This window comes from Penicillium psychrofluorescens, assembly GCF_964197705.1.
Source record: "Penicillium psychrofluorescens genome assembly, chromosome: 2".
Classification (NCBI taxonomy): domain Eukaryota; kingdom Fungi; phylum Ascomycota; class Eurotiomycetes; order Eurotiales; family Aspergillaceae; genus Penicillium; species Penicillium psychrofluorescens.
In genome coordinates, this window is record NC_133440.1 from 4,670,613 (window position 1) to 4,695,629 (window position 25,017).

A 25,017-nucleotide genomic window follows, 5' to 3' on the forward strand; every position below is an offset into this window, starting at 1 on the left:
GAATCTCATTGGCCTTTGTTATGTCTTTTTTCTCCTTCCAATATTTGCACCGCTCCTCAATTCTTACAACTTCTTGTTTAAGTCCTATCTGCTGCGTTTCTTAAGTTTCTCAAGTTTCATATTGAAACGATGCTCACTAATTTTTCGACCTTTGGTATGCATGATCTTTCAAACGAAAATATTTCAGATGGCCGAATTTTGTCCCATTCGACATAGTCATACATGACAGCTGTGCAAGATATAGAGTGAAAGCACCGTGTAGAGCTGTCTGTCCATCGCTGGGGGTTAAGGCACTGTGTGTATTTATCCAGGGGGGGGCGCCTTCTGCTGCCTGTTTTGACGAAAAATCCAGCCCTATTTGCGAAGAAAATCAGTAAGCTTAGCGAGCAAAAATCTGTATGATGTATTTCAAAATCCAAGGACATTATGATCCACTTACAGTCTTGGACTTTCTGGTAGATAATTCCTCGCGCGGGCTTCCAAAATAACATCAGATCTTCACCTGGCTGGGGTTTAGAAAAATCGACCTCAAATATCTGAAGCCCCGTTTTCTCGATGTTCGATTCCTCTTGGTTGGAAGGTTTTTTCTTCTGGGTATTAGTGAAGGCAATGTATTCCCGGGTTCGGACCCGAACAGCATTCAGCCATTCAAGTTGTTCTTCGTCGTCAAAAAAGGCCTTCGACACGATCTTGCCGATGAAGAACCAGAACGGCCAAGGTTTGTTGAAACTGTACGGAACTCCCGCAATAGACTGCATGATCAAGTCCAGTCTCCTGTCAGAAAGTCTTGGGCAGATTATCAGCACCGTGGCTAGCCATTCAAAACCCAAAATAGAGAAGATGTAGAATGATCAGCTTGGATGACACTCACTGAACAACAACATGGCTAATGTCTGCCACCGGGAAGGTCTTATATCGGTCTTCAACCGCCATGTTGACTAAAGGGACTGGGACGGTGATGGCTTTGGAATCTGGGAGAGTCTCATCCATGACTGGCTGCTAAGTTCCAGAATCTTAGTTGCAATAGGATCTAGATAATATATGATAAAGTTCGATGATACGTTCAAGCAACTGGTAAGAAAAAGTGGCCCGAATGATCGTCAAGGGAGTATGCGACCGGAACATGATTTGTTTTGTGATCAGGTAATCCCCGAACCTCAGCGTGATAGAACTAATTATGAAGTCAATTGTTTTCCTTTGTCAGCAACTCTATTATTTACCCCTATCACGACTAGTAGTTATAGGGATAAATTCTTTTTCTAGCTATCGAAGCCTATTTTGATCTATAGTCTAGCTATTGTCGCTAATTCCAATTCTCAAATCGTTAGGTAGGTCGTTATACTAAGCTTTGTAGCAGGTATTTCTCATCTAGCTAAAAGACTAAGACGGGTACGCGAGTCACGCCTATATATACATAATATGAAGCTAAACGTCGCTCCCCTACTACAGCGACGAAGGCCGACGTATCTATAGATTAGATTTGCTCCTCGATAAGTCTCTATGATATCGATACTATACCTATCTAAGGGTTTCTCGCGCGGTAGATACTATTATCGAGGGTTATATACTCTTTTACTATCGAAGAACAACGGGACAATTACTATTCTTATAGATTAGGCGAAGCTCTAGAAATGAGATATAAGAGCCAACCTCTAGGACTATCACTTCTAAGAAGTCTTAGGTAGTAGACATAAGCAAGGGAACTAGCTACCTTCCCAAGGACGATAAGCTCCTAATTGAGCTCAGAGAAGAACAGAATCTGGCTTGGTTACAGTAGAGATGACGAGACGGTTTGCACAAAAATTCCCTGGGAGGGGGGTACACGGTTCATACAGCTGTACTAGAGCACGACGCTCGAGAAAAAGCGGCTATCTGTAGAGGAAATCGTATAGGAAATATCATCCTTATGAATACCAAGGCATTCCTTCCATTTTATATTCGCATTAAAATGTACAACCACAGCATTCGACAACCGTTACGCGCTATGCGATCGAATCACTGTTCGGAAACCAACATGTTGAGCATGCAAATGGCCATGCAAATGGCATAGTACGCCGCTAAAGAGATCATTGGTCAGTACATTCGTCCACCTAGATTAATTAATTTCCACGCACCTGCCCTCTGGCAGGCTTGACCGCTACGCTATTATCACTTAAAACCCAACTAATCCCCCCAGTTCCTTCCCTTTTGCCTTCGACCAGACTTTTCTACACTTTTATCAGCAAATCATAATTCCAACCGGAATGTCTTATTATTCGCTCGAGGATACAATCAATCATTTTTTTTCTGGAAGTACCGTCACGCGGGAGGAATGCGACCGAACTGCTGCTGAGATTACTGGTGAAGCTGTGGGGCCAGTTTGGCTTCAAGGAGCGTTCAGTTACACTGTAGCATCTAGGGAGCGCCTTATACAATTTCGTGTTTCTGAGTCTCTCTTAGATATAGAAAGGCTGAGTCTCGCTCGGAAGATATATGGCGACGTTGTGCCCGCCTGTGTTAATAGAGGCGTTATAGGACCACCGCCTTCACTCACAGTCTATGTGATGGACAAGGTTCCCGGAATAACCTACATCGAAGCGCCTTTAACAACACTATATTGTACTTCATGGCAAGAACAAACGGTGTCAGATTTCGCAAGGTACTTTTAATGATACTGTGCTATGGAACTACAACTAACCTTGCTAGATTTTTTGCCAATTCTTGGGTGAACCGACTAGCAGAGCCTCATCGCTCCGAGTACTCTTTAGCAGATCTTCAAAACAAGCTTGATATACTTTTACGGCAGCTTCCTTCGCGTTTCACCGGCATCATTTCTAAGCTTCACCAAGACCTTCCAGCAATTTTTGGTCCCACGTATCCGTTGGCTCTAACTCACGCTGACTTATGTGAGATGAATATCATCGTCAATCCTAAAGCAGGCGGTATCAATGGGGTCGTTGATTGGGCTGAAGCAAAAGTTTTGCCATTTGGAATGTCCATATGGGGGTTCCGAAACATGCTTGGTATCATGAACTCAAGTGGTTGGCATTACCACGAAAATTCTTCTAGGCTGGAAGACCTTTTCTGGGATACATTCCATAGACATGCGGGAAAGGTTTCCGATGATGACAAAAGTGCAATGAAAATTGCGGAACGAACTGGATTGGTTCTTCGTTATGGTTTCACTTGGGAAGATGGAATTTTTGAAAGGCCTGTGAATGAGCAAGATTCTTCGATTAGGTATTTGGACGCATTTTTACACCACTTGGTGGATTGAGCTTGAAAAACCGTGTATCATCTCGTCCTTTTTGATCCTCTATTTTCCCCCCAAATATACCCAATCCACGAGCTCCTTAGCCCGGCACACTTGACGCTTAGCGCGAAATAGATCCGAAAAGCTTTCCGGTTTCCCATGTATCCCTGGTTCGCAATGGACCTCCCCCGTAGTCCCGTCGAAGAACCCAACATAGAAAAACATCACCGGTCTATCAATTGAGGTGTACATGACATAGTATTTTTTAAACGGTTCCAAATACTGCTGTTTGATCGTGTGCTCACATGAAAACATCTATTGTAAGAGTAATCCTATAAAAGCGATAGGAAATTCCTAGTTGGTAATAATTACACAGACTAGGCGTTCCCACCGCTTGGTTGACATGTTATTACCCCACAACCCTCCAAAAATGGGGGTTTGACCAGTTTGGTAACGGAGTTGCTCCCGGGACAACTTTGGAAGCCGACGGCTAATGTCTCGGATAATTGGTCAGTCCATCAGTCAGACGACGCTATCTCTTGGACTTTTACCCAGCGGCATTCATAAGAGCAATTAGCAGTGCTTCTCCGGCAGCTCAAATCTTTGTGACTTCTGGATAGGAAAGCAACAGCACCAGATATGCCCGCAGCAAAATGTCAATATATTCTCAGTGAGGAGCAAAAGCAACACTGGCTCAAACATGGCTTCATCAAAGTTCCTCAGTGCTTCACTCGAGATGCCGCTGCGGAATTCGCCTCCTCAGTCTGGACTCGTCTAGGCATCTCACCCACCGACAAATCAACCTGGGTGGAGGAGAAGGTGAACATGCCGGGTCATACCATGATCAGCGTCGAGAGATTTGCTCCCAAAGCTTGGCATGCTATCTGCGAGCTGGTTGGTGGAGCAGACCGAATCGTTGATTGGTGCAAGGACTGGAAGGATGGTTGGATCGTGAATATGGGCAAGCCAGAATACAGTCCGGAGGATGATTTGGACCTTCGGTCTTTGGACAATTGGCACAATGATGGGGACTGGTTCATTCATTTCCTGGATAGTCCTGAGCAGGCACTTTTGGTTATTCCGCTTTTCAGCGATATTAAGCCTAAGGGGGGTGGAACGGTGATCTGTACTGACGGCATTGGGCTTGTGGCTGATCATCTGGTATGTTATTTTCGCAGAAACTCGCTCGGTTGCGGTCTAACCTGTGGGATGATTTAGTATAACCACCCCGAGGGCACATGGCCTTCCCTCGCCTCTCGCAACGCCCCAAATATCGTATCCAAGGAAACCCACTGCTGGAAACGCTGGGCTAATTCCTCAACATATACCAAGGACGAGTCCTTCCACGAGGCTACTGGCGAGGTGGGAGATGTCTTTCTTCTCCATCCATTCATGCTACACTCTGCTTCTCGCAACCTGCGACGCGACATTCGCATTATCACCAACCCGCCGGTCGCACTTAAGGAGCCTTTCAACTTCAACCGCGCAGATGGCCAGTATAGCTTGGTTGAGCAGAAGACTTTAAGAGAACTGGGTAGGCCCAACGGTCTACCTGAGTGGAGGATCACAGGTTCGAGGGAACTTATTTGCCCGAACCGCATAGAGGTGAGTTCTCCAGGATTGAGACATTGCTATGTTTGTGGTAACTAACACTGCTGTATAGATACAATCAAAAATGGCTCGAGAAGAATTGGAACGGATAGAAAAGTCGGGCAAATCTATCACTAACCTGCCCGGTACCAAACCCGTGGAGTACTATCCGTCATGATTTCGGCCATCTTCAATTGGATATACCGTCTTACTTTGGTCCGGCAATCTTTCCTTCACGTGATGCCATGGAAATGACATCTACATGGCAAACAAACAAGGTATATTATCGAGAGAAGTGAGCGGCACACTTTCGCGTAGAAACGATTAAACCAAATTGCTCCCAACCCAATTTCTTTTGATGGATTTGTTGTTTGCATAGTTCAGTCCTAGAGACATTAAATACCCATGTTCACCATCCTCGCTGCCAATAATGCCATGATATTCATTTTTCCAGTTGCACATGCATCCCACACATAACAAGAACCATTGCAAGGGAACTTTCGTCCGAATGACAATAACCAACATACCCCAACCTGCCCTCTCCAACCCTAGCCAACGCAACTGGTGCCAATTTCAGACCATGCACAGTATTATCCAACGCTTCTACATTTCTCTCGATAGTAGCGCACTCGTTAGGCCGGTACCAAGCTTCGCAATCCATGACGTTGTCCAAGAAAACAGTCTGCGCGGTGTACGACTCTGACAGAAACCGGCATCCGTCTTGGGGAACGTGAGTCTTGTTCAAGACAACCGTTGTGTGATGGGTTGGTCCGTTCGTCCAGGAGAGCCCTGCATGCTTGAAGAATGCAGTGAGCTCCTCGGGACTGGACTCATTCGCAAAAGCGGCAGTGCAGATTGCAGTGCCTCCGCCACGAACGTATTCCAGTACTGCATCGCCCACCTTTTCGTGCTTTCTGCTCGTGAGTGCTCGATCTGTCAGAATGACCGCCTTTAGAGGAATGTCGGAGAGGATCCAATAGACTTCTTCGGCTCGCCATGCTTGTCTGAGATTTGAAAATTTCCCGAAGTAGTTGATGAGATTCTTGTACTCATGGTCAAATGTGTGGGGTTTCTCCAGAGAGATGAGTAGAATTTCTGGTTGAGCTTGTGGTGGATGTGTAGCCATGTTGAGATCGTTGACTAGAATGAGACAAGAGATGAGGGTCAAGAAGAGGAAGGCCGTAATTATGTAGGAAAGTCCTATATAGCGTCTTGTCCTACTCTGCATGCCGGATTATCCGTGTACTTGAGCACTTTTGGCACGTTCTTGCGGATGAGCGCGGTATCTTCATGTGCCTAGTAGCACCTCAGGGCTTCCCGGTAGACATACATGAAAGTGTGTACATGACCTCCAAGCTTGTAGTAGTACACATTATGTTTCTAGATCAGACACTCGCTTACCATTCTTCAGGCCCTTCTTACTCTTAAGTCGGATAGAGAAAAAATAAGAGCGAGGTACTCGTGTTCATTAAAATAACTAGATTGAGTGCAAATTTCGATCTACATACTGGTTGATTATAGAGTACGCGTCCTGTTTCACAATGGCCTATTTCACAATGGCTTCCATGATCGAACCAATCAAGCTGCATCATCCATTCAATGCTCGTAATACCACCTTATCCCACGCCAGCCAGACCAGAATTTCCTATTGGCATGCGAACCACCCAGAATAGTCCCGAGTATGCTTCAGTTAACGCATGTCACCATAGCAGTGTTTACTTAAGACCAGATGACATATTGCCAGAACGATTCCTTGCATCATTTATTAGAGCCAAGGCTGGTCCTGGTTCTTCATCTTCTGGAGGGGGTGGTCGTGTTATTTTATGTGCTTAGTGCCACGATGCTGGGTTATTCTGCCCGACAACAGGGGATGCGAAAGAATCGAGACTGGTTGATGAAGAATTAACAAGTAACCTATCAATAACAAACTAATGGTATACAGCAACGAAAAATATCCATCCAAATACATCTTTTGATTTAGAGAGAACAATATAAACACGGTGTTCATACATACTATCCGATATACCGTCTCACGGGAAACAACCACGGGACGAGATAGTGGGGAGAGAAGATTGAATAAATAGTCTCACAAAATCATCGAAAAGAAAAAGAGGAAAAAAGAGAGAAGAGTGGGAGTAGGATAGGAAGAGAGAACGGGAAAGAGAAGAAAAAACAAAACCCCCCTGGAGTTCATTTGGAAAAGAAAAAGAAACAAGAACAAGAACAAGTCAAGTGCAATATAGCCACACTCCAGTTTGGCACCTTGCAGTCCGCCGAAATAGAACAATCCGTTGGCCCAACCGAATTCGCTTCCTGGTATTTCCGTACCCAACTTCCCAAACCCGATACGCCGAAAAGCAAGAATAAAGAACAAGGACGTCACACAAAACAAACAGGGCCTCTCGATGAACGCCGGTAGATAAATCCACCCTCTCAAGATGGGAGTAAAGTTGCACAGCACAACATTTTTTGGGAATCGTAAGAACACGTAAATCTCACCCATTACCACCGCTAGTATAAAAGATTCAGGAGGGTTCAGGAGACGGACGGGACGGGAGGGTATGTCGTCGACTCCGTAGCATCTTTCATGGACACATCGGGCGAGCCGGAAGACTCGTTCTTGTCAGTGTCGTCGGGCTCCGACTTGGTGGGCGTGGTCTGTTGTGCATTGTCTGCACCGGCGACGGGCCCACTACCACTACCCGGCGAGGATGGAGATTTCTGTGCCGCAGGTATGGCGTTGGCTTGGGCCTGGGACTTTTCCGAGGTGGGCGTTGTGGCCATCGTGCCTCGTCGAATCAGATAATCACCAAGACTGAGTTTCTTCTTGGCGGGAGTCGGTGTTGGAGCTACAGACCCGAGTGGTGGCTGTCCGATAGAGTGCGGGGAAGACGTTTCGAAGGTGGTGGGGGATGCAAGGCTCGCTGTGGAGGCGGATCCAGGACTGACGGAAAGAGGCATGGGAGGAAGTGTTGGCGGAGGCATGGAAACACGCAAGTTGCCACGGTTGTCGGGGGTGGTCATCCCAGGAATCCGGGTGTTGTGTGCAGCAGTAGAGGGCCATGGTGGTGGAATCGGTGGCTTGCCATAGTCTTTCGCTGATTGGGGAGATTCCGACTCAGGCATCACCGACGTATCTTGCATCTCCACATCGCCTTGCGACGGTTCCGCATCTGCCATGGCAACATCGGGTTTGTCATTGAAGGTGATCGATGACGGAGATTCAGCTGGCGCCACGCTGTCAGAGCCAGCCGACGACAACTTCTGCCGCGCAATCTCCTCAGACCGTAAACGATCTGTACTGTATCGCTTCAAGAGGCGGACTGTCATTGGAACGAAACCGCGCTTGTGACGTGAGTTATCCGGCGTAGAGGGCGGTTCATCACCCTCGTACACATCTGCTTGGACGGCGGCATCCACGTATATCGGACGGACGAGAGGAGAACGATTGAGTGGCGTGCTGTTCCCAGATGTCTTTCGAGGAGAAGGATGACGAGCGACACCCATCGGTGAAAGGGTGGCGGTGGGCGAGCGAGAATGGCCGGTATCCAGTTGTAGTGACTTGCCTGACGCACGATGAGACCCAAAGAATCCCGTTTGCGTTGAGCTGGTGACAGCAGTGGGAGTAGACCCTGCCGATGGACCGCTGGGACGTTTCTTCTTTTTCTTGCCCTGCCCTTGCTCCAGCTGCTGGAACTGCTTCTCGGCATCTGCGATCTTGCGCCGCTCACGAGTAGACAGCTCTGATGCAGCGGTCGCTGCGTCTTGAGCTCCACTGGGAGTGAGATCGCGGCTACGAGGCTGACCCCGTGCAGACCCAGAAGTAGAACGACTCTCAGCGCCTGCATCATCCTCATCTTGTTGCTTGGGCGTCTCGCTGCCTGCCCGGCTGGTGGATGCTCGGCCCGTATCGAGTGGCGAGGCAGTTGATTTGGTTTTCGCCTTCTTTCGCTTGCCATTTGCTTGCCTCGAGTCCAAGGATCTCGGGTGTCGCCGGCGATCCAGGGTGGCGAGTAGACAGTTTTGTGAAGGGTGGCATGCACAGCCACCGAAGTTGGCTAGAGCATTGCTGAGACGAACGGCCGCGGCTTCGGTTGCATTATCGCCAGACTCCTGCTTCACCAGTCCATCCGACGACACAGACAGTTGCGGTTCCAGGTACCACATGGTAGTGATTTCTGAGTTCGCGGGGATGTTCTCCTTGGCGACGAAGCAAAAGTGATACTCCACATCGTTGGTAATGAAGATCTTGAGGGTGGCATTGGCCTTGCAGGAGCGTCGGATGTAGCGGAGGATGCTGCCTTCGTGCCGGCTGTCGATGGTAATGGGTAGGTGGGAGTGAAAGAAGACAAAGGGTTCCGGGTGGCGCAATTCCGCCCATCGATTGTTGGGGTCGAGGCAGTAGTCGCGAAGATGGCCGACCTTGCCAGTGATCTCTCCCACGACCTGGCCTTCTTGTATCGGATTTTGGGTCTTGAGAATCTTCCACATCGGGTGTCGGCCATCAATCTCAAGATTGGGATCTGTGATGGTCTCCGTAGTCAAGGTGGGCCACTGTGACCGGTTCATTGCGACGTCAGACCAGGTGAAGACCTCCTCGGGACGATGTCCACCCGTTCGCTGCGCCAACGCGTTTGGATCCTTCAACCACAAAGCAGTGTCCCCCACTAGGCTCACATTGACAAACAGATTGCTGTCCATGTTGACATGGTCGTCATCTTCGTCGTAGAGGTGCATGAACTCGTTCGAGTAAAGGGGGATCGCGGGGCCAGGGAATTTGGTCGGGCTCATCGCCATGGAGGTGGAGGAACGGCGCTTGCGCGAGTCCGGCGGGAAGGCCGGAGCGCCAGCCAGAGCACTGATGGATGAAGACGCACGATGTGAGATCTTTGCCTTCTTGCTCGGTGGCTGGTCGCGAGCACTCGACTCGCTCCGGAAACCATTCACGACGTCGGCCTCCTTGTTGATCTTCTTCTTTTGGGAGGACTTGGCACCCGACCGCCGGTTCTTCCGATCACCATCTTCACTTTTCTCTCGAATCCGCCGCTGCCGCTGCCGGTCGGTCGCGCGCCGACTGTCCAGCTGCCGGGGCTCGCAGTTGACGCAGTTGTGCACATCCGGCACTCTCTTGTCGGGGTAGTAGCATACAATGTGCTGCCACGTCTCGCACCCTTCGCAGAATACCGTGCTACCATCATCTTCGTCAAACTGACAGATGCATTTGATGGTGTAGGGCTCTTCTTCGTCGGGCGCGACCGAGTCAGAGACGGCGCCGTTGGCGGCAGGGGATTCCAGAGGAGCGGTGACCGGATACGAATCCGTGGTGGCGTGCGTGATGGCGAGGGAGGAGGTATCTGTCATACTCTGACAGATAACCCCCTCTCAGGTCCTGACAAGACAAATGTTCTTAACAGGGAGGCGCACTCAAACCCGTCGCCTCTCACAGAGCATGTCAACGACAACGATGCGTGGGTGTGTTGTCCGCAGCCTTCCGTGTCAGATCCTGACGCGTCTGGACGTTTAGGGCGGATGGCTGGCAGGGACGAGGGTGAAAAAAAATCCCAGCACCAAGCGCAGACCGTGTCCCTATCACCGAAGTGTGTCCACACTCGAGATACGGGATCCGATGATGACGGATCAACGATGGAAATGGGAGGGTCGAACTCGAGAGGGAGAGAGGGAAGCGCAGAAGGACCTGGTCAAAAATGCGCCGTCTAGCGTACACGGGGAGGGAGGGAGAGGACGGAATCTAAAGGGGTCCGGCGAAGCGTTGGTCTTGAAGGTCGACAGCGACGAGGATTTGTAGCGCAGTGGGTGCGATTGGGGCGTAATGCGCTCGAGGAGGCGAGGGTGAAAAGGGTGACAGATTCGCGTGGAGTGGTCAGAAGAGGAGAGAGGGAAGAAAAGTGAAGGAGGAAAGTGAGTGAGAAGAAGGGAGGACGGTAGGAAGGAGTCGGGGGCGAGAAAACGGAGGAGGAAGGAGGGAGGGCAGAGACTGGTGAACAAGATTTGACGAAGGAGGAAGAAGAGGAGGAGGAAGAGGAGCAGATCCGAGAGAACGAAAGAGAGGAACAGAGAGAGAGAGAGAGGCTAGGTTACGGGGGCCTAAGGCAGCGAAAGCCCAGCGAGTGAACAGCGCGGTGTCCAGTCAGACGCTTGCGATCAAGGCGAGAGGGGGGATGACTCAGCCATGCTGCAATGTACGCAGTGCTGAGCGGTGCCCGTGAGTCTGCGTGGCACTAGACCGGATCGGGTCAAGCGTGCGCCGTCAGTCACGGGGTCTCCCGCGCGGGTAGGCTGGGCAGTATCAGGCAGGAGGCAGTATGTTAGTGGGAAGTTAGTGCTGCTGGCGTTAGTAAGGGGGTATATCATCATCGCCGTTGGTAATAGCCGCTCGGATGAGCCGCGGGGATTAGTGTAGACCCGTTGGACATAGAATCCAGGTAGTTGGGTGGCCAGTCCGCAGAGCGAAGCGTAGAATGGGGGAGAAAGCAAGAATAATAGAGTGGGCTGGGTTGGGTGGTGGAGAACCCAGGGGCACCCGGCTGTTTGTTGGTCATCATGATTGCCAGAAAAGAGGATGCCAAGTAGGCTGGCGGCACAACCGGCACTCCTGCGAGCAAACCACCAGCTAAGCAAGGGCAGGGCGCTAGGGGAGGAAGAGTAGTGAAAAAAATAAAGAAGAAGGGGAAAGGAAAAAGCACGGTTGATCCCCGAAAGGGGGATTAGGGTGTACGTAGTGAGTGTGGGGAAGGAACCCCTAAAATGAAAAGATGGTGCCGGTGTGGCAAAGAGGTTGGGATATGGAAGTACAAGGAGACGTTGGGAGGAAAAGGGAAGATCGGCCAAGTGACGCAGTGAGGGACGGGGGGGTGGCGCAGAAGGAGGAAGAACACGACGGAGAGAAAGACAGAGGGGCAAGTAGTCGGAGTGTGTACGACGGACTGATTCACTTTACCATCATTTTAACTCAGCTGATCCGCCAGACTAACTGAAACACGTGTACCCCATATCCTACGGCGTCTAGGATAAGGATATTCCACGCTCTTCTTAACAACAGCCCACGGCGATACGCGAACTACTAGAGGATAAGGATATGCGACTCCACGATGAACAATAACACACTACAATACACACGCAACCCCTTCTCAGACTATACCAGTTAACGTTCCCCAGTCACGCCCCGACCATCCGCGGGTGCTCTTGCATCTCAAATGCACCCAAAGGATGTAATGAATTCGAAGGATGCCCATTGACGCTCCCTGGCCACGCATTGGTAACAACATCCACATCGGGATGCTCTTCTTCCACGGGCTCATCTTGTCGGTTACTGTCCGCCCACCTCAGATTCCTCGGCAGCGTCCGCGAATAGAGTCGATGTCCCACATACAGGAGAAGAAACACCGGGATCCCCGAGTACGTCGTGATCGCTCTCATAGTTCGCGATTCAGACGCAGTGCTCGGAGCGACCGCGTTCAGCCCGCCGAAAACAAGCAGGCCGGCGCTGGCAAGAATTCCAATGATGTAGCCATTGGTTGAATGGCGAATCGGTGTCGGGGAGTAATCTCATTGCGCTTCATTCGCTGGCGAAAGCGGCGGTAGACGATGCAGGAACTCAGCCAGGAAATGTACCCAGAGGTTGTGACGAAGCGGAGCAGCCAGTTGAACACCACCGAACTCGAGCTCATCGCAGACAGAAACGCTACGCCGGTGAACGAGGCAGACGTGGTGACGGCGATCCAGGGAACACCCCAACGATTGCGAGATTGGAGCATCTGGGGTGCATGTCCCAGTTCGGACATGGCACACAAAATGCGCGAGGATTGGTAAAGGAACGACCGACCCGAGGCCACGCACGAGAGAAAAATAGCGATGGTTGCCATCATGGGGAGAACATTGACCTGTGCCGTCTTGAGGCCGATGACGAAGGGGGAAAACCCGGCGCCAGCCCCATTATTGCTCAATTGAGGTTCGTTGAACGGAGCCATCGCGCCCATGGCAACGGCGCTCAAGAAGTATGGGAATGCAGTTTGCAATACATCGGCCCCCGTTCGGGAAGGGATGCTGCTGCTCTGGGGAGCTTGGCCGTTCTCGGTTCGCTTCGTAGCCTCAGTCAACTCGGAGTTCTCAGCGCGGTGCACGATCAACTCGGGCGTGAAAGTGAACGCGACGGCGGCGTGGTGCAGACATTGTAACAAGCCCAAGAATCGTCCCAGAGATCCGTGTGCCAAGTATTCACGCATCGCGCCAGGGTCTCTCCAGTACTTGAACCCCCACTGTTCGTGGCCAGAAGCACCGCCGAGTCCGATCGACAGGGAGAGAGCGAGGAATGCAACTATTGTGCCGGCCTTGATGCGAGTGAACAGCACCTCGGACATTTTGATGAATCGTTCAGGGAGAAAGTTGGTCCCGACCACAATGGATGTGATCAGTCCTAAGCGCATGACAACATTGTGACCTGTCTGCCATACGCCGAGGTTGACCATTGCTGTCGTAGTCTGAAAGGGGACCAGCATCGCCATGGAGTACCACCGGAGCATCGCCGTGGCGAATCCCATGCTGCTGGACATGTACAGGTAGCCGTGGGTCACCATGGTCCCGTGTTCCGAAGGCATGTGCGTGGCGACCTCGGCCACCGTCGTGGCCATGGAGTAAGTTAGGAACGATAAGAAGGCGTAAGAAATGAGGAGGGAGGCAGGCCCGCCCACGGCCAGAGCCTGGCCCGCGCCGATGAACAGGCCGGTGCCGAGTGTTGGGCCAACAGCCATGGCGGGCTATTGATCTGTAAAAATATGAAAGGGCAGCATGCCAAAGAATGCGATGCTAGAAGAAGAAAGTAAAACAGACTAGGGGTGGGAACCCGCCCGCGAGGGTTTGGAGTAGTCGTTCCTGCCTCATATACGGATGTGGACGCAACACCGAAAACGCAACATCATTTGATGGGTATCTCAGAAAACGGGATGTAGTATGTGGCGGATACTCGTGGATCACACAAGCAACAAAGTTATACAGTAGCTGTCCTTCATGATACCGCCAATTCGGTCTCACTTTCAAGTCCAGCCACGCAAGATTTCATTGAGATGCCATGTCGGTCTCAGCATACTCAAGCCACTCCCCTGACAAGGACTTTTTCCAGAACCGAACAATTCCATCATCCCCCGACGAGATGAGAGAGTCGCCTTGCACCAAGTCAGATCGAGGTTCGTTGGACAGGGAAAAAACCACATTACTCACCAGCAAAAGAAAACTCCACCTGCCATACATCGAGGTGTTTGCTGTCCACACAGGCGATCTGCTTGCACGAGTGGCGGAACTGCGGATCTCCACTCGCCCGACGGCTAGACGTGGTTTTCGGCGCACGGTTTGCCAGCGCGGTTCCAATCCCGGACTGTGTCGTTGATCGAATCGATGGCGACTGCGTCCTGACTTCGGACTTTCGCCCGCTTGCGTTTTGCGAGCCATGGGTGTTGGCCGTGGTATACACTTCGAAGATGCGAACAAAGCCGTCCTTACCTCCGCTCGCAATGAGATCGTACCCACGCACGGAGCCATTTGCCCACGAAATGTCTCTAACAAGGCCCGTATGGCCATTCAACTCAATGGCATGATAGAACTGGCGGTTTGCGTCAGTGCGATAGACCTTGACCGTGTCCATCGCCGCCACGACAAGTGAAAGACTCTTCCGTTCCGATTCCGGCAGGAGTGTGTGCGTGATATCCGTGGGATCGTGATGAAATTGGACCCGGAAGCTGGTTTCCTCGCCGCGCTCAGGGGCGGCACACACGCGGAACTGGTCGATAGGTTGCCAGTCCGCAAGACTGTCCGGGCTGACGGGTTCCATGACCATTAAGTAGCCGTCTCGCGTAATCAGAGCCAGCCATGACTCTAGATCGATGTTGCGGAAATCCAGAGAAACAAACGGGTGTCTTTGCGGTGCGGTCATCCGAAAGATCGCCCTGAATCGCCGGCCTGAATTGGGCGGTTGTGTGACATCTTCCTGCCAGATTTTGAACTTCATGTCTTCCCCCACACTGCCGATATGCTGGCCTGTGAAGGGACCGTTCCATGCTGCCTAGACTCTAACTTTAGTAGATATCGCACATTTTGTTATTCTTTCTTTCTTACATCGCGAATCTCCGCGTCATGGGCTCGCCAGGTGTCTATCAGCTGCCATTGACCGTCCTTCAGATCCCATACTTTTATGCGATGATCTGATGACGCGGTGACGATACGGTTTCCGTAGAAATTGAACTTGGTCACCGTCACCAGATCCCGATGGCCAGCGTCAAAGTCGGCAAATCCGCCGGACATCGCTCCACTGCCTCCGTTGAGGTTCGGAGGGTGAGCTTTTTATGTTGGGACCTCGGGGAGAGCCAGGGCAGCTGGAGAGAGAATCGATGTATGGACCTGGATATTATTATGCAAGTGCAATCCAGACATGAATCCAGCGCCCGTTCGTGTGGAGTCGCTCATCGTTGCCGTAGATGGGCTGACCGCTTTCCATGGCGGTCAAGATAAACACCGGCAGAATAAGACATCTGTTATAGAATGAAGCCAGATTGCGAGTACAACAATGCTTCACAACAGCCAATCCTTTAAGGTGTGACCACAATCTCCTGGATTGGAAGTTGTTCACTCACCATGAACTCTTCTGGCTCACTTTCACGCACAGAAGCTTGGCGTCTACTGCTTCTCGTGGGGGCCAGTGGCGGCATCCTGGTAAACACGGTCCAGGGCGATGGCGCGCCCCTCGTGGCCTCGATTGCGTTGACCGGAATCGCCTTCGCCCTGGGGTTTAGCATGGTACGATGGCTTGGACCGGTGTTTCTGAAGGCTGGCCTGAAGGGGAAAGACATGGCCAAGCCCCGACGGCCTGAGATGTATGTATACAAGTTCTGGCAACGCATTGTGGATCACAGTATTGACTTGGGATGCCTAGACCAGAGACAATGGGAGCCGTCTGTGCAGTCGTATATCTGCTGTCGCTGATTGTTTTCATCCCATTTGCCTTTTACAAAGACATCGTCGCGGCAACATCCGGTGGAGGAAATCGCGATGTCGTCGTGGAAGTCCATCATGTTGAAACGGGCCGGTACCTTCACCGATTCCCGCATGGCAAGGTCAGTATCTCCTGCTTTCCATGGATTATTGGCTTGCTAATACTTTATGAACAGCTTGCTTCATACCTGTCGGGTCTTCTTTCCCTGCAATCTGTCGTCATCTTGGGGATTGGAGACGACCTGCTCGACATCCGCTGGAGACACAAAGTCCTGATCCCTGCATTCGCCTCTATTCCAATGCTGATCGTCTATTTCGTCGACTTCGGCGTCACGCAGGTGGTCGTTCCGGTACCGCTCCAACGCTACGTGGGGGACTTTGTTGATCTCGGATGGTTGTACTACATGTACATGGCCGCAGTGGCAATCTTCTGTCCCAATGCCATCAACATGCTGGCGGGTATCAACGGTATTGAAGTGGCTCAATCGCTCGTGATTGCGGTTTTGCTTCTTTTCAATGATGCCATGTACCTCGCGCCCGTCACGCCATACCCGCACCCGGCTACCGACTCACATCTGTTCTCGATCTATTTCCTGTTGCCATTCATTGGTGTGTCGGCTGCACTCCTGTGCCACAATTGGTATCCTTCCAAGGTGTTTGTAGGTGATACCTATTGCTACCTTGCTGGCATGGTGTTCGCCGTCGTGGGCATTCTTGGGCACTTCAGCAAAACCCTGCTGCTATTGTTCATCCCGCAAATTTTCAACTTCCTCTACTCGACACCGCAGCTATTCAAGATTATTCCGTGCCCTAGGCACCGACTGCCAAAATTTAATGCTGTGACCGGTCTGTTGGACACGTCTGTCACGGAGTGGCCCATCCCACCATCTCCACTGGTTGCCGCGGCACTACATCTTTTGCACAAACTCCGACTAGCGCGCATTACCACCAATGAAGATGGTGAGATTGTCGAGTCAACTAACCTCACAATTTTGAATCTCTGGCTTGTCTGGATGGGACCAATGAAAGAGAACCGACTAGCATGGCACATGGTGGTAGTCCAGACCGCGTGCGGCATTCTTGGCTTGCTCGTGCGACATCGCCTAGCGTTACTCGTGTTCCACCATGATAATAGGACGTTTGGGCTTGTTTAGAGACTTATGAAACTCCTGGATGAGTGTACTTTAGTCTACTGAACCCAACATGGACGTCTCGAAGAGTCTCTGGCCATATCTATACTATATCACCAAAATTACCCGAATCACTTGCCTTTCTTCTTCACTTGCCGTCAGTAGCCTCCCGCAGCCCGCGCGCCTCTCTATCCAGTTTCTTGTCGCCGAGACTTGTCCCTATCTCTCTGACGATGAGCCATGCGGGCAGAATGGCGACAGCCCACAGACCGAAGTTGAGATAGACATCTCCCACAGAAGCCATGATGCTGACGCTGCTCAAGCCATACTGTATACTTCTAGTTAGCATCATCAACAACACTGACAGAAGAAACAAGAAGAACGTACGCTAACAGTCTGAGCGGCAGACTCGGTCCCTCGCAACAAACCAGCAATCCGAACAACTTCTTCGTGGTCGTCCGCCAGATTGCCCGCGAGGAAGAACCTATTCATCATCATATTAGCAAATTTCCATCTCGGCCGACGTTATGATAGGGTCCACATACAGAAACATATAGTTGAGCTGAAAACCAGCAACCCAGAACAAGAACAGGGCGAAGGCCTTTCCAAACCCGTCGTCGGTCCAGTCATAGACCGGACTTGTCTTCTGGAATTCTGTCGTCACGATCGATGCCCAGGTCCAGCACATTCCTTGCCAGGCGACGACAAAGACAAACGCAGACCGAGTCCTTGTTTTCAATGGAATCCTCTTGCTGTCGAGGAATGCACCGAGGAGGTTACCCGCTATCAAAGCAATTACGCCCGATAGAAAAGAGCCAAGTGCTCTCGCCCGCACCGTGAACCACAATCCCTCGTAGCTGAACATCACAGCCTCGGTATAGACCGCCTGACAGATAAACGGGATTATGAGCAAGAATTTCCGGCTGATCCAAAGCTTCGACATCTGCTTAATCTCGAACCAAGGGCTATTAGTGACCTGAAGCTGAACAGGGACCCCATCTTTCCGCTGAACCCTGGATGGTTTGTTCAGGAGCAGCCCGGCAAAAGGGCCCAGGGCCTGCAGCGCAATGAAGATGAGGTAGACGGTGTATGATACGCTGCCTTCTGTGCCGCGCTTGGCATTGATTCCCAGACTGATAATGCCACCCATGATTTGTCCCCCCACGCGGAAACTGAGCCAAAATCCCAAGAAACGTCCCTGGTTGTATGGCTCCGGGTAAGCGAGCGCGATGGCTGCCTCGGCCATCCAGAAGATTCCCGCAGATATGCCGCACAGCGCTGCGCCCAATATAACTAGCCATGTATCCCCGAATCGATTGTTGGTGTAGAGCCCGGCCGCGTACGGCGCGTACCCCATTGTGCCCACAATCAATGTCCATTTGATTCCAATGAGACGGACGACGATACTTGATAGGAAACAAGATACTACCATCAGACCGAAGGTTAATGCGTTTGCCGCGTTGACCAGGTAGGGTTTCTCTTCTCCTCCTCCGCCGAGTGAGTTCATGGCGCCCCAGATGCCGGGGGCCAGGAAGTTGCATAGTCCGAGGATAAGAGCATTGTAGAAGGTTGACCGGTACCATTTTACTAAACTGTCAGCCTTTTTTTAATTCTCGGGCGGTTCCAACTGCCAACTTACCTTCTCGCCGTCCGGCGCCCGCACCATCCAAAGAAGAACCGCCGTTCACCTCCTCATCACTTGGAGCAATGTTTTTTTCCGAGCTCGCCATATGGAAATTTCTTTTGACTTTGGCCCGATATGTATGTCTGATGTAGCACAAGCCTTACTTTTATTTCCGAACAAAACAAAAAGAACCTGGCAACGTGGCTATGCAGTCTATATCATTAGCTGTTAGATGCTTTGACTTAACTCTAATCCATGACACGAAATGGCAACATCGGCAGTTTATCGGCTGCCTTCCCTGTTCTGGGCCTCTGACATTGATCGGCAAGATTCATCGTCAATGCTTAGATTTTGTCGTCGTTCTTGACCGCGATTACGTGCTCACACGGAGGTCAAGGCGGCACGAGTCAGAATGAATAGTCCGAGGATTTTTTGGATATTATTGTGTAGTTCTGCATCATATACCTTTCCCCTAAATTTAGATAGGCTCTGAGGCAAAGTGCTTGTTCTCAGAGCTGAGATGGATCTGGAATCTGGAGTTGTTGACAATTGTGGTTCCACGTTAGGGCTTTATTCTAAGAAATTCACAGGCTAGTTTAGTTTAGAACCCAACGACTGTATTGGCTAAAAGAATTGAGAAACATAAAAGAAGCGGAATATTCCGAGAAAAGAAACCTAGAGATGTAATCCCAGAATTCCTGGAAAAGTTGATCTGTCAATGCCACGCCCCAGCGTATGCGTACTCATAATTGCACCCCACTGCTGATGATCCAAACAAGCCACATCAAGAATGATGTACAATAAGATCTTTTGTTATCGCGGGACCTAAATGTTTCTGCAATCAGATGCATTCGGGATTTGGTTGTTTTAGTCAGGGTCGCGGCACACTCGAGCCAGTAGCACCTCAGGTCTCGTCATCACAGCCCCGGATCACACCAATCCCGGTCAATGACAGCCCCTTCACATTCGCCTTTCTGCTTTTGCTGACAAGTATTATGCGAGTTCTTCAAATCAAAAGCAGATTAATAAGCCTCAAGATCTCTGATTGTCAAGATTACTGTTTATTTAGTTTTCGCGTCTCACATCCCGAGTATATTCCTGTTTGAAGACACCATTCTCTTGGTAAGCTCCGCAATAAACGTCTAGGTATGATTCTGCTCATGATAAGATTTGATCTGCTGTTTTCTCTTCGAGTCTTCCAACGAAAGTTCATCATCACGCCATCCAGGCCCCGCCATGAGCAATGAGAATCACCCTGGCCACGCCCTAGACGCATCTGAACTTCTCAATGGCGCAACAGACGGACGATGTGCCCCCCACCTAGCCCGATTCTGCTAGATGGGTCTCGAAGCCAAACGCCGAGTGGAGGTGGCCCCAACCCTACGTGCTTCAGCGAAGGATTGATATCACTGCCCGCCCCTAGCCTGTGGCGAGGGCGCATTGCCTTATTATTATTTCTCTCGCCCGAGAAGCTGTCCTGCATTTGCAACCCGTCATAGATTATAGATATAGAAAGTGTTAGGGGGTTTCCTCTGTTGTGTTTACTGTTTTGTATTATGGCTCTACTAGTCCCACGCATCATGTCGACAACAACTTCTACGTACCTTCAGCTCCAGGAGAAGCCTACCACTTTTCATCGCGGGTTTTTTACGACAGAGGAACAGCGAAATTTTTCCGACTCAAAACCAGAAGAGAAGACTCCTGGGAGACAACTAGTCGAGACAAAGCAGAGGGTGTTGCTTCTAAAAGGAGTCCGCGAACAGTATACTTTGGTCAACGACCATGATATTCCCTCCGTCTCGAACCCAGGCGAGATACTTCTCAAGGTATGGCGGTTACTTTTCATGCAGACTATCATGTTCTAATATTTATCCATAGGTACTTGCAATCGGTCTGAACCCGATCGACTGGAAGGCTCCGTACGCAATCCCTAGACCGTTATCATTGCGATCTTTATTTGCTAATCGAATATCTGTAGAGCATTCAACTTTGGCATTCCCAGTCTGCCCTGGATCAACGGACGTGATCTGGCCGGGCAAGTGTTGCAAGTCCCCAGCGACAACTCACGTCTCCGGGTCGGCGACATTGTCCTCGTCCCATCAACAGATTACAGGGACATTCGCAAAGCTGCATTCCAAGAATATGCCATCACAACTCACTTCAATGCGGCACGGATTCCATCCACAACATCGATTCACGCCTCGGCCTCTGTGGGAGTTGCATTTGTCGCTGCTGCATTGGCCTTGGGTGTCTCGTTTGGAGTGGACTTTTCAACTATTTCACAGTCTCCAGGTCCTGACCTGGTCAAGGTCGTGAACCAACTCAAGCGAAATGATATCCCAGAAGACATTCGAGATGAATGTTTCTCTTCTACTCGGGAAACTGAACGGCCACAACGCGGCGAGTGGCTCGCGATCTGGGGTGGTATGTTGATTTTCGTTATTTTCAAATCTATTTCTACGCTGACTGGTATTCTTGAAGCATCAACAACAACTGGACTGGTTACTCTCCAGCTAGCCAAACTGGCTGGACTACGCGTTATCTGCATCGCCGATGCTGCGCGGTACGGCTCTAAGCTCCTCGCCGCCGGTGCAGATGTCCTAGTTGATCGACAAGACCCTGATCGTGCCGTAGATGTCATTCGCGGCGTGACTGAAGGGAAACTGCGGTATGCAGTCGACACCGTGGGAAGAGACACCGCGACTCTACTTCAAAAGACCCTCGACCTCACAGGCCGTGCACACCTTCTGGGGCTGACCGGTCTGCCCAAGGAGAGAGACGAGAGAATCTGTTATCACACTGTTCCAATCAAACTCTTCCATGAGTCACCTACAGTGGGCGAGAGCCTGGTGTGTTGGCTGGAGAATCTATTACAATCAACCACACTCAAGTTGCCGGACATTGTTCAGGCCGACGGAGGACTGGAGGGCATCAATGCCGCTTTGGAGACGCTCCGGGATGGCTCGGTGTCTGGCAAGAGGATTGTAATGGATTTAGGTTCTTCTCGCTCATGATTTTTTTCTTTCTCTTGGTGGTGTTTTGTACATAGACCAGTTCGGCCTAGATGATCACGATTTTTCTCTGTTCTCAATATTGCTCGGCATTGAATCGGTTGGGATTGTATGGCAAACCCCCGCATAAATCATATAAGGCGTACAGTGCATGTGCCCAATTAGGGCTCAAGAATTATTTCACCGCGGAGTCGATGTCTATACGTCATGGCCTCTGGATAAAAATTTATATCGACTATTGGTCTTATTGTGAATCTGTTAGAGACCGATATTGACCTATTTGCTGTCATCCTACAAAATAAAAACTCTACAACACGAGAATATCAATGGCCAAAAATCATAGTCATGCCATGGTACCACCATAGTCCTTGAGTCACTGACAGAGCCGCCACAAGCCGGGACCCGGCGCCCGACATCGGGGCGACCCCATTTGCCACTGCAGCCAATCACACACCACCCATTCGCCGCTGACCGACCGAGATCGGGGCTGCCCCTCGACTGGCCTGACTGCGACATCGCGGTTGCTGCAGAATAAATTCCTCCAGTCTCTCCTCATTGCTCGGGTCGCAATATTTCCAACTCTTCCAATTCTTCCTTTTCGCTATGCCTTCCGCAGAGACAAAGCCGAAGACCTTGTACGATAAGGTCTTCGATGCCCACGTCGTTAATGAGCAAGATGATGGCACTGTCCTGCTCTATATCGGTATGCCACTCTTCATATAGGTCAACCCCCTGTCCCTGTCTAACCTGTCCCAGACCGGCATCTTGTGCACGAGGTGACCTCACCTGTAAGTACCCAAAAAATATCTGTATTTTGTGGCGAATGTATGCTCATTCTTTTTCTCTAGCAAGCTTTTGAGGGTCTGAAGAACGCCAGCCGCAAGGTCCGCCGGCCGGACTGCACCTTGGTGACTGTTGATCACGTATGTTACACGCCCTGACGATCATGGACCATGGCTAATGCATTGTTGGCGTCCAACAGAACATCCCTACGTCGTCGCGGAAAAACTTCAAGAATGCCGAAGAATTCATCGAAGAGACCGACTCGCGTCTTCAATGCACAACCCTCGAGGAGAACGTCAAGGACTTCGGCCTGACCTATTTTGGCATGGGCGACAAGCGCCAGGGTATCGTCCATATCATTGGCCCCGAGCAGGGCTTCACCCTGCCGGGCACCACTGTCGTGTGCGGTGACAGCCACACCTCAACACACGGTGCTTTCGGCGCCCTTGCCTTCGGTATCGGTACTAGTGAGGTCGAGCACGTCCTCGCGACCCAGACCCTCATCACTCGCCGCAGCAAGAACATGCGCATCCAGGTCGACGGCCAGCTCCCACCCGGCGTCACCAGCAAGGACGTCGTTCTCCACATTATCGGTGTCATTGGAACCGCCGGTGGTACTGGTGCCGTTATTGAGTTCTGTGGATCCGTTATCCGCGGCCTGAGCATGGAGGCGCGTATGTCCATGTGTAACATGTCGATCGAAGCTGGTGCGCGTGCAGGCATGATTGCGCCAGACGAGACCACCTTTGAGTACCTGAAGGGCCGTCCCCTTGCTCCCAAGTACGATAGCGCCGAGTGGAAGAAGGCTGTCAACTACTGGTCCAGCTTGAAATCAGATGCCGATGCCGCGTACGATACCAACGTCGTCCTGGACGGCAAGGACATTATTCCCACTATCTCCTGGGGTACCTCGCCCCAAGATGTCATCCCCATCACCGGTGTTGTTCCTGGCCCCGATGATTTCCAGGATGAGAACCGCAAGACTTCGTGCAAGCGTGCTCTCGAGTATATGGGTCTCACCGCCGGAACGCCTATGAAGGAGATCGTTGTTGACAAGGTCTTCATTGGGTCGTGCACCAACGCCCGTATTGAGGATCTGCGTGCTGCCGCCAAGGTGGTCAATGGCCGCAAGGTTGCTTCCAACATCAAACTTGCCATGATTGTGCCCGGATCGGGTCTGGTCAAGGCGCAAGCTGAATCCGAGGGTCTGGACCAGATCTTCACCGATGCTGGCTTCGAGTGGCGTGAGGCTGGCTGCTCCATGTGCCTTGGCATGAACCCGGATATTCTCCAGCCCCAAGAGCGCTGTGCTAGTACCTCCAACCGCAATTTCGAGGGTCGCCAGGGCGCCGGTGGCCGTACCCACCTTATGTCTCCCGCCATGGCTGCGACCGCTGCCATCGTCGGTAAGCTGGCCGATGTCCGCGAGCACGTCTCCGCTAGCCCTGTTGCTGCCAAGGCCGAGCCCAAGGTCGACGTCCAGCAGGACTATGACTCCCCTGAAACTGAGGACGAGCTCGACCGCGTCCTTGACCTGCCGGCCGACAACGAGCCTCACACCAACACCTCAGCTGGCAGCAGTGCCGGTCTGCCCAAGTTCACCACTCTGAAGGGTATCGCTGCGCCGATGGACCGCGCCAACGTCGACACTGACGCCATCATCCCCAAGCAGTTCCTCAAGACCATCAAGCGCACTGGTCTGGGCTCGGCTGCCTTCCACGAACTCCGCTACACTAACGGCCAGGAGAATCCAGACTTCGTTCTGAACCAGGGCGTCTACCGCAACGCCAAGATCCTGGTTGTGACGGGCCCCAACTTCGGCTGCGGCAGCTCGCGCGAACACGCCCCTTGGGCTCTTTTGGACTTCGGTATCAAGTGTATCATTGCCCCGTCCTTCGCCGATATCTTCTTCAACAACACCTTCAAGAACGGCATGCTCCCCCTTGTCATCTCTGACGAAGCTGCCCTGCAGAAGATTGCCGCTGAGGCCCGCGCCGGCCGCGAACTCGAGGTCGACCTCGTCAACCAAGAGATCAAGGATGCCCAGGGCAGCAAGATTGCTGGCTTTGATGTCGAGAGCTTCCGCAGGCACTGCCTCATTAATGGCCTGGATGACATTGGTATTACCCTCCAAATGGAAGGAAAGATCCGTTCCTTCGAGGCCAAGCGCAGCCTCGAGACTCCCTGGCTCGATGGCAGCGGCTACCTCAAGCGTGGCAACCGCGGTGCCACCATGGTCGAGGCAGCTCCCGTCCCGAAGACCAACCGGGGTGACGTGAAGAACGAGCCTCTCGAGTGGTAAAGTTGTCTTGACTGCTTTATGGAGCTTAATGAGCTTGGATATAAATCTGGTAATATGCTATATTTGGCTTGGGCTGTGCTTCAAAAAAAATTACTCCCTGCTATGTCTTGTTCCATGCTCCGTGTTTCTCGGGCTGTTTCCTTTTGCGTCTTCGGAAAGTCTACGAATCCCCTTAGGAATGAATTATGAGTTTAAACCACCAGCTGAAGAATCATCTTCTTTTTTGTCTGATGTAGGGAGTGAAAGTTGTAAATGTCGGACATGCTCACTTTGATCTGCTTACCGATTCCATTACATTAGGTACTTGATCAATGGCGACAAAATTAGGATAACCAGAAATTTGACAC

General features: G+C 51.2%; 8 protein-coding genes across 8 annotated transcripts; 4 read left to right on the plus strand and 4 right to left on the minus strand.

Annotated features, from left to right (window-relative positions):
* Positions 1-3,871: 3,871 nt before the first annotated feature.
* Positions 3,872-5,000, plus strand: PFLUO_LOCUS3927 (uncharacterized protein; the record flags this gene model as incomplete). Its single annotated transcript, XM_073781226.1, has 3 exons — positions 3,872-4,393; positions 4,451-4,837; positions 4,896-5,000. 3 exons carry the CDS (start codon positions 3,872-3,874, stop codon positions 4,998-5,000), a joined length of 1,014 nt encoding a protein of 337 aa, XP_073638002.1.
* A 2,357-nt stretch (positions 5,001-7,357) lies between these two features.
* On the minus strand, positions 7,358-10,183 carry PFLUO_LOCUS3928 (SET domain-containing protein 3; the record flags this gene model as incomplete). The annotated part of the gene is made up of 1 exon (XM_073781227.1): positions 7,358-10,183. One exon carries the CDS (start codon positions 10,181-10,183, stop codon positions 7,358-7,360), a length of 2,826 nt encoding a protein of 941 aa, XP_073638003.1.
* A 2,114-nt stretch (positions 10,184-12,297) lies between these two features.
* Positions 12,298-13,590, minus strand: PFLUO_LOCUS3929 (uncharacterized protein; the record flags this gene model as incomplete). The annotated part of the gene is made up of 1 exon (XM_073781228.1): positions 12,298-13,590. The coding sequence occupies one exon, from the start codon at positions 13,588-13,590 to the stop codon at positions 12,298-12,300; it is 1,293 nt and encodes a 430-aa protein (XP_073638004.1).
* Positions 13,591-13,894: 304 nt separating this feature from the next.
* PFLUO_LOCUS3930 (uncharacterized protein) lies at positions 13,895-15,133 on the minus strand (the record flags this gene model as incomplete). Its single annotated transcript, XM_073781229.1, has 3 exons — positions 13,895-14,001; positions 14,057-14,894; positions 14,948-15,133. The coding sequence occupies 3 exons, from the start codon at positions 15,131-15,133 to the stop codon at positions 13,895-13,897; spliced, it is 1,131 nt and encodes a 376-aa protein (XP_073638005.1).
* Positions 15,134-15,463: 330 nt separating this feature from the next.
* On the plus strand, positions 15,464-16,974 carry PFLUO_LOCUS3931 (tunicamycin resistance protein; the record flags this gene model as incomplete). Its single annotated transcript, XM_073781230.1, has 3 exons — positions 15,464-15,702; positions 15,762-15,942; positions 15,997-16,974. The coding sequence occupies 3 exons, from the start codon at positions 15,464-15,466 to the stop codon at positions 16,972-16,974; spliced, it is 1,398 nt and encodes a 465-aa protein (XP_073638006.1).
* A 124-nt stretch (positions 16,975-17,098) lies between these two features.
* Positions 17,099-18,680, minus strand: PFLUO_LOCUS3932 (uncharacterized protein; the record flags this gene model as incomplete). Its single annotated transcript, XM_073781231.1, has 4 exons — positions 17,099-17,278; positions 17,338-17,434; positions 17,496-18,537; positions 18,590-18,680. The coding sequence occupies 4 exons, from the start codon at positions 18,678-18,680 to the stop codon at positions 17,099-17,101; spliced, it is 1,410 nt and encodes a 469-aa protein (XP_073638007.1).
* Positions 18,681-20,154: 1,474 nt separating this feature from the next.
* Positions 20,155-21,588, plus strand: PFLUO_LOCUS3933 (uncharacterized protein; the record flags this gene model as incomplete). The annotated part of the gene is made up of 4 exons (XM_073781232.1): positions 20,155-20,400; positions 20,453-20,493; positions 20,553-20,998; positions 21,092-21,588. The coding sequence occupies 4 exons, from the start codon at positions 20,155-20,157 to the stop codon at positions 21,586-21,588; spliced, it is 1,230 nt and encodes a 409-aa protein (XP_073638008.1).
* A 600-nt stretch (positions 21,589-22,188) lies between these two features.
* Positions 22,189-24,670, plus strand: PFLUO_LOCUS3934 (3-isopropylmalate dehydratase; the record flags this gene model as incomplete). Its single annotated transcript, XM_073781234.1, has 4 exons — positions 22,189-22,288; positions 22,342-22,373; positions 22,434-22,508; positions 22,568-24,670. The coding sequence occupies 4 exons, from the start codon at positions 22,189-22,191 to the stop codon at positions 24,668-24,670; spliced, it is 2,310 nt and encodes a 769-aa protein (XP_073638009.1).
* Between the last annotated feature and the right edge of the window lie 347 nt (positions 24,671-25,017).